A 12,626-nucleotide genomic window follows, 5' to 3' on the forward strand; every position below is an offset into this window, starting at 1 on the left:
CGAAGCGGACGTGATTTTTACCTCTGGGTTAGGGTCGTCTGGGATGCCGCTGCATCGGTGGAAGGCGTTTCCTTGAACTCCGTTTTTCTAAAAGGACCTGACTTGCTGACATCGTTGCAAGCAGTCTTATGTCGTTATCGACAGAAGGAGACCGCCATCAGCGGAGACATAATTTAAATGTTCCATCAAGTACCCATCATACTCCAAGATCGTACAGCTCAGTGGGTCCTGTGGCGGGACAATCCATCCGATCCGTTTCAAGTATACGTCATGGACGTCGCTATTTTCGGATCAACGTGTTCTCCTAGTTCGACGCAATTTGTGAAGAACCTGAATGCGGATGAGTATGCTGCGGAATTCCCGGAGGAGTCGGAGGTGATAAAGAAAAATCACTATGTGGACGATTACCTTGACAGCGTTGATTCTGTCGAAGAAGCAGTTCAGCTGGCATTAGACGTTAAGGAAGTGCACGAAAAAGCAGGATTCTTTATTTGGCATTGGATGTCGAACTCTCTAGAGGTGCTGCAGCGGATTGGGGAGAAGAACACGAAGTCGGTGAGGAGTTTCACCATGGACAAGGGTAGCAACCTGGAACGGGTATTGGGGATGGTGTGGCGACCACAAGAGGATGTCTTCGTATTCTCGATGACTTTCCGGGAGGATCTGCAACGTCTAATGGATGAATCCGTTGTGCCGAACAAAAGCCAAGTCCTGAGCTTAGTCAAGAGTGTGTTCGAACCATTAGGGATGATCACTCCCTTCGTAGTTCATGGAAAGACGATAGTTCAGGAAGCGTAGCGATCCGGAATTGGCTGGGATGAGCCGCTACCTGCAGATATCGTACCCCGGTGGGAGCAGTATGTAAAATTACTTGGAACACTGGATATGGTTAAGATACCCAGATGCTACTTTCCCGGCTACAGCGCTGGAGCCTACGATTCGCTCGAATTGCACGTTTTCGTTGATGCTAGCAGTACTGCATACGCCGCCGCAGTCTACTTCCGGATAGTAGATGGTGGTAAAATACGCTGCAGTCTCGTGTCTGCAAAAACCAAGGTGGCGCCGATTAAATTACTTTCAGTGCCACGGTTGGAGCTACAAGCAGCCGTAATTGGAACACGACTTATGAAGTCCATCGTAGCAAATCACACGTTGCAGATCAAGCGCAAAGTATTGTGGAGCGATTCTTCCGCGGTCTTGAACTGGCTTCGGTCAGACCCGCGAAAGTACAAGCAGTATGTAGCGTTCCGGGTAACAGAAATTCTGGACGAAAAGAAGGTCAGCGATTGGAAGAAGGTGCCCACGAGAATGAACGTAGCCGATGAAGCCACCAAGTGGGGTCATGGACCATGTTTCGAAGAACAGAGCAGGTGGTTCAAGGTCCCAGAGTTCCTGTATAAGCCGGAGTGTAGCTGGCCAGAGGAAGCGGTCGAGTCGACAACAGCCGAAGAATTAAGGATGGTCCATGTGCACCATTTGTCACCGACGCAGCCAGTCATCGAGTTCAAATGGTTTTCAAAGTGGGAAAGGTTAACCCGCACAGTAGCATTCGTTCTACGGTTTGGCTGCAGACAGAAGGACAGGGACGAATCAGAGAAGGACGGAGAAGCAACCTTGAGCGGTGAGGAGTGTAAACTAGCGGAGTCGACCGTGTTTAAGCTGATCCAAGCGAGTGAATACCCGGACGAATGCAAAATTCTGCGGAAAAATCAGCAAGTGCAGCTAGAGCAACGTAAGCGAATCCAGAAGAGCAGTCGGATATTCAAACTATCTCCGTTTCTAGACCCAAACGGAGTCATGCGAATGGGATCACGCATCGCTGCCGCGGAGTGCGTTTCAGATGAAGCCAAGTTTCCCGTGATCTTGCCGAAGGATCACTACGTCACGCAGCTAGTGATTAACTGGTATCATAAGAAGTATGAACACGCAAACAACGAAACGGTGGTGAACGAAATGTCTCAGAACTGCGAACAGCCGTCAAGAAGGTGGCAAGTTGCTGTAACTGGTGTAGAGTCTACAAATCGAAACCACAAGTCCCACCGATGGCTCCACTGCCTTCGGCGCGCCTTACGCCGTATGTCAGGACTTTCACCTTTACGGGACTGGTATATTTCAGTCAGATCACTGTTCGCTTTGGCCGTGGTGGTGTCAAAAGTTGGGTAGCGCTCTAGGAACCCGAGCAGTCCACTTAGAAGTCGCCTACACTCTGTCTTCCTACAAGATGGCAATACGTAGGTTCATTGCCCGCCGAGGTGCGCCACAGGAAATCTACTCAGATCAAGGAACCAATTTCCAAGGTGCTAGTACGGAGCTAAGGCAGCAGATCGGTGCCATCAATCGGGATCTAGCGGTGACGTTCACGAACGTAGACACGCAGTGGAAGCTCAACCCTCCTTACGCACCCCATATGGGAGGCATATGGGAAAGGATGGTGCGCTCAGTCAAGACTGGACTGGCATACATGGAGTTGTCAAAGAATCCGAATGAGGAGACCTTGGTAACTACTCTAGCAGAGGTGGAGTCCATGGTGAACTCGCGACCCTTAACCTATCTACCAATCGACAGCGAGGAATGCGCAGTCTTGACACCGAACCACTTTCTACTGTTGAGTTCAAGCGGAGTACTCCAGCTGGCGGTTCAGCCAATGGAGGAGAATATGGCATTGCGCTCGAACTGGTAGCAGGTTCAGGTAATGCTGGATCGATTTTGGGTGCGGTGGATCAGGGAATACCTGCCTGTCATCTCCCGACAACCAAAGTGGTTTGGAGAGATCACTCCAATCAACATTGGAGATTTGGTGGTCGTTGTGAACAAGAGTGTAAGGAACAGCTGGATCAGAGGAAGAGTCACTCGGGTGTATCCTGGGCGAGATGGACGAGTCCGCAGCGCGGATGTTCAGACCTCAGCGGGTATCATGCTCCGACCGGCAACGAAGCTCGCTACCCTGGATGTAGCCAGAGAAGGAAGTATAGCTTCAGGGCACTTGAAGCAATACGGTCGGGGCATGTTGGCACCACCCGCGAAAAGTTACCAAAGGGACGTAGATCAAGAATATCAAGCTACTTTGATCCAAGAGACGTTTCTCAGTGGAACTGACAGCTATACATCTAGAGTGTGTGAGTGATCTGGTGTTCATGGTGCTGAATGTAAACATAAACAAAGCAGAAATTCATATGAGAATAAACTGCCAGTTCTACTGTGATCTGTCAAAAGTTTTTGGGAAACAAAAAAGTCAGCTGACGCAACTGTCTCGTGGACAGCCTTGGTGAGATCATACGAACAAAATTAGAGACGAAAAAAAAAAAATTATTACAACTGCGTTCCATTTGGTAAATTGTCACTTAGTTTGACTCTTCTAAAATAATTTAAGATGTTCGAAAATTCCTCTGTTGATGAGTGCCCGACTTTCGAGAACGTGTCTGTCAAAGTTCATTCCTTGTCTGTCAGCAATAGCAGGTTTACTTGAACATTTTCCAACATTTGATTTAATTGTAAATTCCCCAAATTAGAACACAGCCTAGGAAAATGCGAGAGTGGTCAATCTTCTTGATTTGCTGTCTTCGTTTCTGCTCTTCAGTCCTCACAACTCATTACCAGAACCATACAGATCCCTCTTCAAAGCATTCGCTACTTCTTCTCAATAGGACACTTATGGCCACCCGTGCCTAGCTTCACCGGTGGTGAGTGAAAAACTGAAGAGGAGCGTGTGCGGAGGAGTCCTTCCATAAGGTTAGCACAAAAGTGTCTCTCGTGCTGTCTACCGTTGAAAAGAGATTCTTTGTACATTTTTTTGGTCCTTTTTGGTGCTCTTGAGACAGGATAAAGTTATGAAGAAAAATGACTTTTGACGGAACTCCGTTGTAAAGGGTTCGGCGGAAACCGCGATGCGGTTGTCCCCGTCTGCCTGAGGGAATGTTTTATTTTGGGTTGGAAAGCAACTTTAGCACCAGCGATAATTATGGCTATCTTAATGGGTTGTAAATTAGAAGTTATTTTCGGGGGTTTTCTTTATTCTTAAATAATTAGAAAAACTGAAATCTTAGTATGCATTGAATTAGTCAACAACTGCGAAAATTGCGTTTTAAGTGTACTTTGACAGGTGGTCATCTTTGGCCATCTTTGGTTAGCAAACGAAAAACAAAACAAAGTCAAAATCTACACGGACGATGAGACTGCCTCAAAAATGAGTTGAAAGCGTTCCAATTTTGAAAAATTTGAGTTGAATTTTGTGAGCTTTTCCCTAAAATTATTGTCGAACAGTTTTGGGAGGACCTTCTACCACCTACCAAATAATACCAAATGCGGTGGTGAAAATAAAGCAATAAATTCCTGATTTTTCAAGCTTAGCATAAATAAGACGAGGTTCCAGGCGAAAACAATATCAAAATATTGTTCCGCGGTAAAATTCGAGTGGTAGGAAACATCCTTTTAAACTGCTCGACTGATATGATCCATTTTGAGACGGTCTCATCGTCCGTGCAAGACGGCAACCGAAAGTGAACCGCATGACCCGAGAGCAAGGTAAATGGGGAATCCAGGTTAAACAACCGTTATCGGATGAAATGATTGGCTTACATAATAAAGTCAATTTATAAGATAATCCAGTTTTGTTGATGGTGCTGAATTTTTCTGATTCGCTCTGGCTCCGATGGAATTACACACGAGGGCAAACCATAGCCAGTCGACACCAAAAACAACAACAACAACAATATAGAGAGAGATCGGATACCATGGAAACCACAGGAAATTATGCTTTTCGGTACAGAATAATTTCCCCCCGGATTTGCATTTCCAGATTAAATCGAGTGGAAAATTTATTCTAATGCTAGTTCTTTTTCTTTTTTCCCCTCTTGTTTTTTTTGATTGTTTCTTTGTTCGCAGGTATGGATCTTCGGTGACGTGTGGTGCCGAGTATGGCTGGCCGTCGACGTTTGGATGTGCACCGCGTCGATACTGAACCTGTGCGCGATTTCGCTCGATCGCTACGTGGCCGTCACGCGTCCCGTCACCTACCCGAGCATCATGTCCACCGGGCGGGCCAAGTCGCTCATCGCCGGGCTGTGGGTGTTGTCCTTTGTGATCTGCTTTCCGCCGCTGGTCGGGTGGAAGGAGCAGAAAGTAAGTTGATTTGATTGATTGATTCGGTTCTGGTTCGATTGAGGCCGGGATGAGGGTATATTTTTAGAGCAATTCGCTTCCGCTAAACCTCGAAGGACGAGCACTGGGGAGGTTATAAATAGCTGCTAGCCGATTTCGAGAATTTATCAGCTCGGACCAAACATACATCTCCGTAAATAACGCATTATTTTTATGGAATATTTTATCGTGTGCTGCACGGTAAATTTTAAAGATTTAACCTTCTCTGAAAATGGAATCGAAGAGTCGAAGGAGGCCAGAAAAAAACTGCTTATACCGCATCGCAAACCTACATTTCATCGGATGAGATAATCATCCATCGGTAATTACCGGTAATGACCATCTCGGAAACTCACCCTATCGGTTTGTCGTCGGAAATTTAATCACACTCGGAAAACAAGGGTAAGTACAATTTCAAATGCAGCCGAAGAATGCAAACCGCAAGTTACATTTCTGATTTCCCCATGGAACATCCAGCTGCAGCTTTGTAATGAAGAGGATTCCTGTGGACCCAGTAGGAATTAATTTTCTTTCTCCATCGCATCATTCCAATGCGGCGGGACCAGATCGAAGACCGGACCGGACCGAACGGGAATAAATATTTACTAAACCCTGGTCAATTGAAGTGTAATTCCCAGTTCCTTCATTGGACATTCCGAGGAAAAATGACTGAGATTTAAATTAATTTTATGGAATCAATCCCTTGCCCAAGCGAAGGAACGTTGAAAGCTGGATCGATTATTCATGGCGGCGGGCATTTGGGACGTTTGGCTCAGTTCGAGGGGAAATTTTCCTTTATGATCTATATCCATTCCCAAGAAACAGAGATGTACGGAATTCGATACATTTATTAGGTGCACGGATTTTCGTCCCGCACGCTATTTTTCAGGAATTTTGTAAGGGAATTTATGGAGAAAAATTTAAGCGAACTAACGAATTATTAAGAATTTGAAGAGGTTTGCCGAACAAATATCAAGAGCAGGGCCCCACAAAGTCACTTTCAATCGAAAACCGTCAAGTGACGATGAAGCTGTCAACCAGGGTTGCTGATTATCGCTTCGTACCACTCAAATTCGTTCAATGTTCCCAGAAGTAGTCAAAACAGATGCAACAAAGCATGTACTCTCGAATGAATCAAACGCTGTCAATGCGATGCGTCTCGATGAGTGACCTGGGAGAGAGAAATGTTCGTGCTGTTCGTGCTATCTCCATTTCAGACTCGATTCGGCCCACTCATGAAAAGTCGAAGAAGAAGTTTCATTCGTTACCGTTCGTATCGTTCGTATCGCTCGTATCATTCGCTTCATTTGCATTTGTATCATTCGCATTATTCGTTCGCGCCGATAACGGACCATTATAGTTAGTACTCGACGCGGAAAATAAAAATCGCAATGAACCGAGGTGCTTTGAAACAAAAATTGAGGGACGTGGTGGAGGTAAAAACTGATGCGGAAGGAGTGACCAAATATCGGTGTTTGGCCGACGTTGATGCTGAGCGGCAGTGTAGCTACGAGCAGGTTAATTTTGTTCCGGGGAACTTCAAGCGCCATCTCATCTCGTGCCATAAAGATGTCGCCCACCGGTTGGATTTGATAGTGGAAGGCAGTGGAGGCGAGCAAAGTACGGCAAAGCGTCCTCGCCCGTCGTCGTCGTCCAAAATTACCGCAGAAACTGATCGAAAACAAGTGCTTCTTGGAACGCTTCTGCTAGCTACGGAACATAACCTACCAATCAGGTTTCCCCAGTGGCAGGGTATGCAGATGCTCGCGGGTCCCTCATGGAAGGCTTGCGGTCTTACCATTACACGGAATACGTTACCGACTTACTTAGCTCGTGCTGCTGAAATAATGCGGAAACTCATGTCCGATCTGTTCCGGAACAAACTCGTGTGTCTGAAAGTTGATTCAGCTACGCGTCAAGGGAAATCGATATTTGGAATCAACTTAACTCTAGCGGATGATGACGGAAATATTCAGATTTTTCATCTTGGTAAATATAGTAGATACTGTATATAGTTGCATAAATGCCTTGTCAAATTTTTCCCTATTTTCCTGTTGAAACATGTCTTGAATAAGTAAGTTTAAAATTTTGCACGAGTCGCACATTTTTTGAAGCCCCTTGCCCCAAAAAGCTTGAGGAATGTTAGGTAATGAATGGCTCCGTGTCTTTTGTAACAAAATAATGCCCTGCAGATTTGGGTTTTAATTCACTGATATTCTATGTTACGAACCCCAAGAAAAGGTCCAGGGAACTTTAAGGTGGATCCGGTGGATATCCTCGAAGAACCTACACGACTTTTAATCTCCTAAATAAGAAAGCCTAGAAAAGTGTTGGAACACTAGGGTGCCCAAAAAAGACCGTTCCCGCGTCACGATGCCACTTATTCCTCATGCCACCCTTAGGCTCTGGTCCGAATTTGAGCCAAATCGGTCCACAATTACCTATTTCTAAAGCGGGTTGAAGTTTGTATGGGAAAAATCATCAAGACCTACAGAGAAATATCATGACTTCAGAATTTCGCCACTAGATGGCATTGTGAACGTGTCAATCACCATCAAGTCTGAGATTCTCATAGGAAATTTTATGCACAACAACTTTGTCCAAGACCGCAAGACGATTCGAGTTTATCCAAAGTTATTACCATTTCATTGAAGGTTGTCTGACTGATACTGGCGAAGGGTTAAAACAGTAACGAACAAATCCATTATGCATTTTTAGTTCCTAGTGTGACAAGTGTTAGGGTTAGGTGTTGGTATTGAAACGTTCACAACGCCACCTAGTACCGAAATACCTACTGAAGTCATGGTATTACCATAGAGGTAACTCTAAGACCAGAAGGTCCCGAAGAAACCAGCTCAACTTTTTGGCTCAGCTCTGGTAATATCTTCGGTCCCAAGCTAATCGATGCACCCCTCGAAACATAGGATAATCCACTAACCCCTCATTTTATCTGTCAAACTTTCATAGCTAATCAAAACAAACACAGTGTAGTACTAGATTTTTTTTAACTAGTTCGTTTATTTGGGAGGCTCAATCGCGTTAGCTTTACGGAGCCGATAGTTCATTGTTCTTTGTTTGTAACAAAATTCACTTAATTCTATGTCTAGTAGGAGTTGGGCCGAATACTCGCGGCTTACTCGAGGTTAAAGAGGTACATTGTCGAAGGATAGGATCAGGGAGGAGTTTGGGGGTAAAGTTTCGTTGTCTCATCAGAGCGTTGTCGCCAGTATGAATGGTAGTGCGGTTCTAGTTACGTCTGGAGTTCGACCGGCTATGGTGACCAGTGGGCGACGATGAGACTCATCGAGACGGGGGGACAAGACAAACAAAAACTATTAAAGAGAGACAATACTACTACTAGAATTTCGACTAGAATGGGGTACGTTAATCGTTTGCTTGGGACCAATAGGCTAGTCAAGTAGTGAGCCAATTTAAAATCGTTAGTTTCGTATTGATTGTTGGTATTACTCCATACGTTTCGATGATTTTTTACATAGGTACAAACTTCAACCCGCTTTTAGAAATGAGTAAATGTTGACCGATTTGGCTCAAATTTGGACCAGAGGGAGCATGGGAAAAGAGTGGCTCCGTGATGCGGAAGCTTGTCGAAAAAATGACAAAATCCTGGCGAGAGAAATCCCAGATTTAGAAATTTAGACACCCTCTCCCTCTCATAGCGTATTTTGCCATACCTAGTACATGGTCAGAGACAACTTTTGAAACCCTCCCTCCCCTCTAAAATGGTCATGAGTCAAATATTTTTCAATATTTATTAATAGTAGATGGAGATTTTTTATCGTAGGATAGATATGCAATCCGTAGAAATACATCGAATATATCTATTAATTTGGCAGTAGCTTCGGCATAATCGCTTATTTACGTAACACCGAAGAGAAACATCAAATATATCAATGATTTTGACGTGAAAGAATCAATTTTTCGATGAATACGATGCTTTTGTTGAAAAGTTGCAACAAAAAGCCTCAAGCCTACAAGAATACAAAGGATGAATATTTACACCAAATTATACCAATAATCTATTATTATTTGTTCAACAAGCTGTGCAAATTTCAGAAGATTTACTGTATCTACTAAAAAGTTACAGCTCTTTCAAATTTTTTGTTGATACAAAAAATTACGCTGTATACTTTATTCTAATCAGCACTGTAAACGGTTCATAACTTTTTGCACATAAGTCGAATCGATTTGCGATCTTCGGCAAAATTGTTCTGCATAGTTTTCTCAATCTCAATCCCAGGTATGAGCAATGTTTGAATTTTTGATATGCAAATGACTAGTTTCATTTTCCCATGCAAACTTAACATTCTACTGCAAAACCAGATCTCAACCAAATTCGCTCAAATTTTACACAGTTGTTGGGGACCATAATACACATCGAAAGACCGGTGAGGAGCAAGGGGTTGCAAAGTTGACACATCCTAATGTGTTTATGTTTAATGTTATATATACAGTACTGGCCATATTAAAGTACGCACCATGATTTTAATGCCACTCCAAAAAAAGTTCAAAGAGCTGTAACTTTTCAGTAGGTGCATCAAATCTTCTGAAATTTTGGCTGCTCATATATATATATATAATATATAAATATTTCTTTCTCCAAATACAGCGGCGCATGAAATTTCAGGGCGCCAAACAAAAGAAAATCTTACAAGAGTTATCGACGAAGAAATCGCATCATTTGGCCTCGAATACAAACAAATCGTGGCCATAACATCTGACAACGGGCAGAATATGCTTGCAACTGTTCTTGAAATGAAAAAAATTTTCGGACCAGGTATTACAGGACCTTTGGCATCCATTCTTTCGAAAGAGAACGCATTGATTGGTAAACTGATAGAGAAAACTGATGCGGATAACGATATAGAAGTAGCAGAGGATGCTGAAAAAGAGGAAGAGGAGGGGGATGAGGAGTGTGACGCGATACACGCGAACACGAACAGGAACACGAGCAGGAACACGATGATTTTACTGAAAATCAAGAAGCTGAAAGAAGTGATTGCGAAAGTAATGATAATGAAGATGATGAAGATTTTCGAATGGATATCCTGGAAAGCGTTAGGTGTGGTGCACACACAGCGCAACTAGCGGTGTGGGACGTGTTGCGACAATATAAGACACGATTGGCAAACATCAATAAGAAATGCCTCCGGATGCACCATAGGAAGAATCGCGAAGTATTTCTCTTCCACAAAATCTCCCTCCCTCCTAAAACTTGTGAAACTCGCTGGAACGTTTGGTTTTTGTTGCTAAGATATTTAAAGGAACTCGAAAAAACCCCGTTCTTGGCAATTCTAAAGAATAACGATCCCGACATTGGTAAGCATTAACAGGTTTCTAATATAAATGAGTCCTTTCTGATACAAATTAATGATTGGTACGATTCTATTCGAAATATACAAATAATTTATAACGCTTCTTCTACACAGGGTGACTGGTAAGTCATGGTCAATACTGAACAGAGTGGTAGAGGGCCTCGAACTGAGCAAAAAATTGTTCTACACTATACCTCAATTCTCTACTATAGCGGAGATATGAAGGTCTAATGTTTTGGACCACCCTATTTTTGAACCACCCTAGTGCAAATAAAAAACCACTTAGCAGACTAAACAAAAATTCGAAAATTGTCTTGAAGCATAAGCTATGTGCTAAGCAGCTCACAGCTATCAGTTGAATAAGTTAAACATTTTTTTTAATCTAAGATACCCCAAAATCCCCTATTTTTTAGACATGTTTAAGCATAACTTTGGCATACAATCAATTCGCATGGAAATCCTGCCATGTCCATGTAGCGCTTGAACATAATCAGTTTTTCAAAATTTCTATGAAGAATGAGTTTTACCCCTTTTTCATAGGAATTAAGAAAACCTGATTATGTTCAAGCATTTATAACTCGGTAGAGTTAGCAGATATGAAAAAAAAAGTTACTCAACATTATGCAGCAAAATTTCCATGCGATTTGATTGTATGCCAAAGTTATGTTTAAAAATGTCTAAAAATGGGGATTTTGGGGTGCCTTAGATTTAAAAAAATGTTTAACTTATTCAACTGATAGTTGTGAGCTGCTCAGCAGATAGCTGTGGCTTCAAGATAATTTTAGAATTTTGGTTTAGACCGCTTAGTGGTTTGTTGTTTGCACTAGGGTGGTTCGGATTGGGGGGTCCAAAACTTTGAACCTTAATATCTCCGCTATAGTAGATAATTGAGGTAAGTGAAAGTGGGGCAAGATGGCCATATGGGGCAAGATGAGCAGTGTCTTAAAACCACAGATTTTGATAATTTAATGAGTAAAACTAGGTGGGGACCATATCTTTAGCATGTTCTCATGCTGCGTGTTTGAAAACAACATGAAAAAATACACAGCGGTTAACACAGTGGGTGATTTATGTTTGTGTTGACAAAAGTTGCCAAAAATTACAAGTTTTTGGTGGTAAAAAAAACAAGTTTTAATTAATTTTTGTGATTCGAGTACCGCCAGTGGGGGTAACATTGGGCCAAAATTGAAACATGTCTAGTGTTGCAAATATTTGGAATATGTAAAAAGTGATAACTATATCATGTTACTTGAACTCCTGAGGTAAAGCGTATATAACATTATCATGTTGTTTTGTTTAGATAGTGTTGAAAAGTTAAGTGCCATAAATACCTGAAAATAGCGTTGTTTGAAAATGCCCGTTGGTAAACACATATTTGAACACACTTTTATGTGGATAGATATGGATTAAACATGATCCTAACCATGTATAAGATCGACAATATGATCACTTCCAAATATACTCCTAATAGTTACATGACATTTACATATTTTGAGATTTATGGTCAAATGTATTTTTTTGGCCCTCATTAGACATTTCAATGGTTCATTTTTTAAAGATTTTTAGTAAAATGAGATTTAGCTTACGTACGAGCTTTCAGAAAATTTACATATAAAATTTTTATTTCGTCTAATTATTTTTAAAAAAAAGTTATCTATAAAAGAAATTCGAATAGACACATTTTGCAGTATTTTTATATCCAGCTTTTTCAAATGATAAAATAAAACAAATAACTGAGTACCAATGCCACCGACGACAGGAAGGCAGCTCCACACCTGGACCCTACCTATCAACCCATCACCTCATGGACCGCAGTCCAGCGGTTTTTGATATATTTTTCCAATAGGTATTTTTAGAAAAATCAAAACGTGATTTTTTCTGCTGTTGCAGCGGTATGCTTCGCGTTGACGGCAGTTGGTTCGATTTTTAATAAATAAATTGCATGATTTTTACGTGATAGTAATTTTGACAAATCTTTAGTTACGTATATCATTGCATTATTAAATGTTTGATGTGCTTTTTATATATTTTTTTAGAATTTTCTCGGCACTGGACTTTTATATATCAGTTCTGTAGGGCATTTGAACCACTTTTTATACTTACGATGAAATGCCAGAAGGACCACGTGCCCATTTCGCAGTTCTATGTAGATTGGCT

General features: G+C 42.1%; 1 protein-coding gene across 2 annotated transcripts in view; it reads left to right on the forward strand.

Annotated features, from left to right (window-relative positions):
- Oamb (Octopamine receptor in mushroom bodies) overlaps positions 1-12,626 on the forward strand; it is a 401,035-nt gene that overhangs the window by 240,200 nt on the left and 148,209 nt on the right. For both annotated transcript variants that reach the window (XM_065220322.1, XM_065220323.1), the window contains exon 5: positions 4,882-5,118. In XM_065220322.1, coding sequence (XP_065076394.1) covers positions 4,882-5,118 — 237 coding nt within the window. The remainder of the gene's footprint in view (positions 1-4,881; positions 5,119-12,626) is intronic.

Source organism: Ochlerotatus camptorhynchus, unplaced genomic scaffold (genome assembly GCF_037179485.1).
Source record: "Ochlerotatus camptorhynchus isolate MF236.1 unplaced genomic scaffold, CSIRO-AGI_Acam_v1.1 ptg000124l, whole genome shotgun sequence".
NCBI classification, from domain to species: Eukaryota; Metazoa; Arthropoda; class Insecta; order Diptera; family Culicidae; genus Ochlerotatus; species Ochlerotatus camptorhynchus.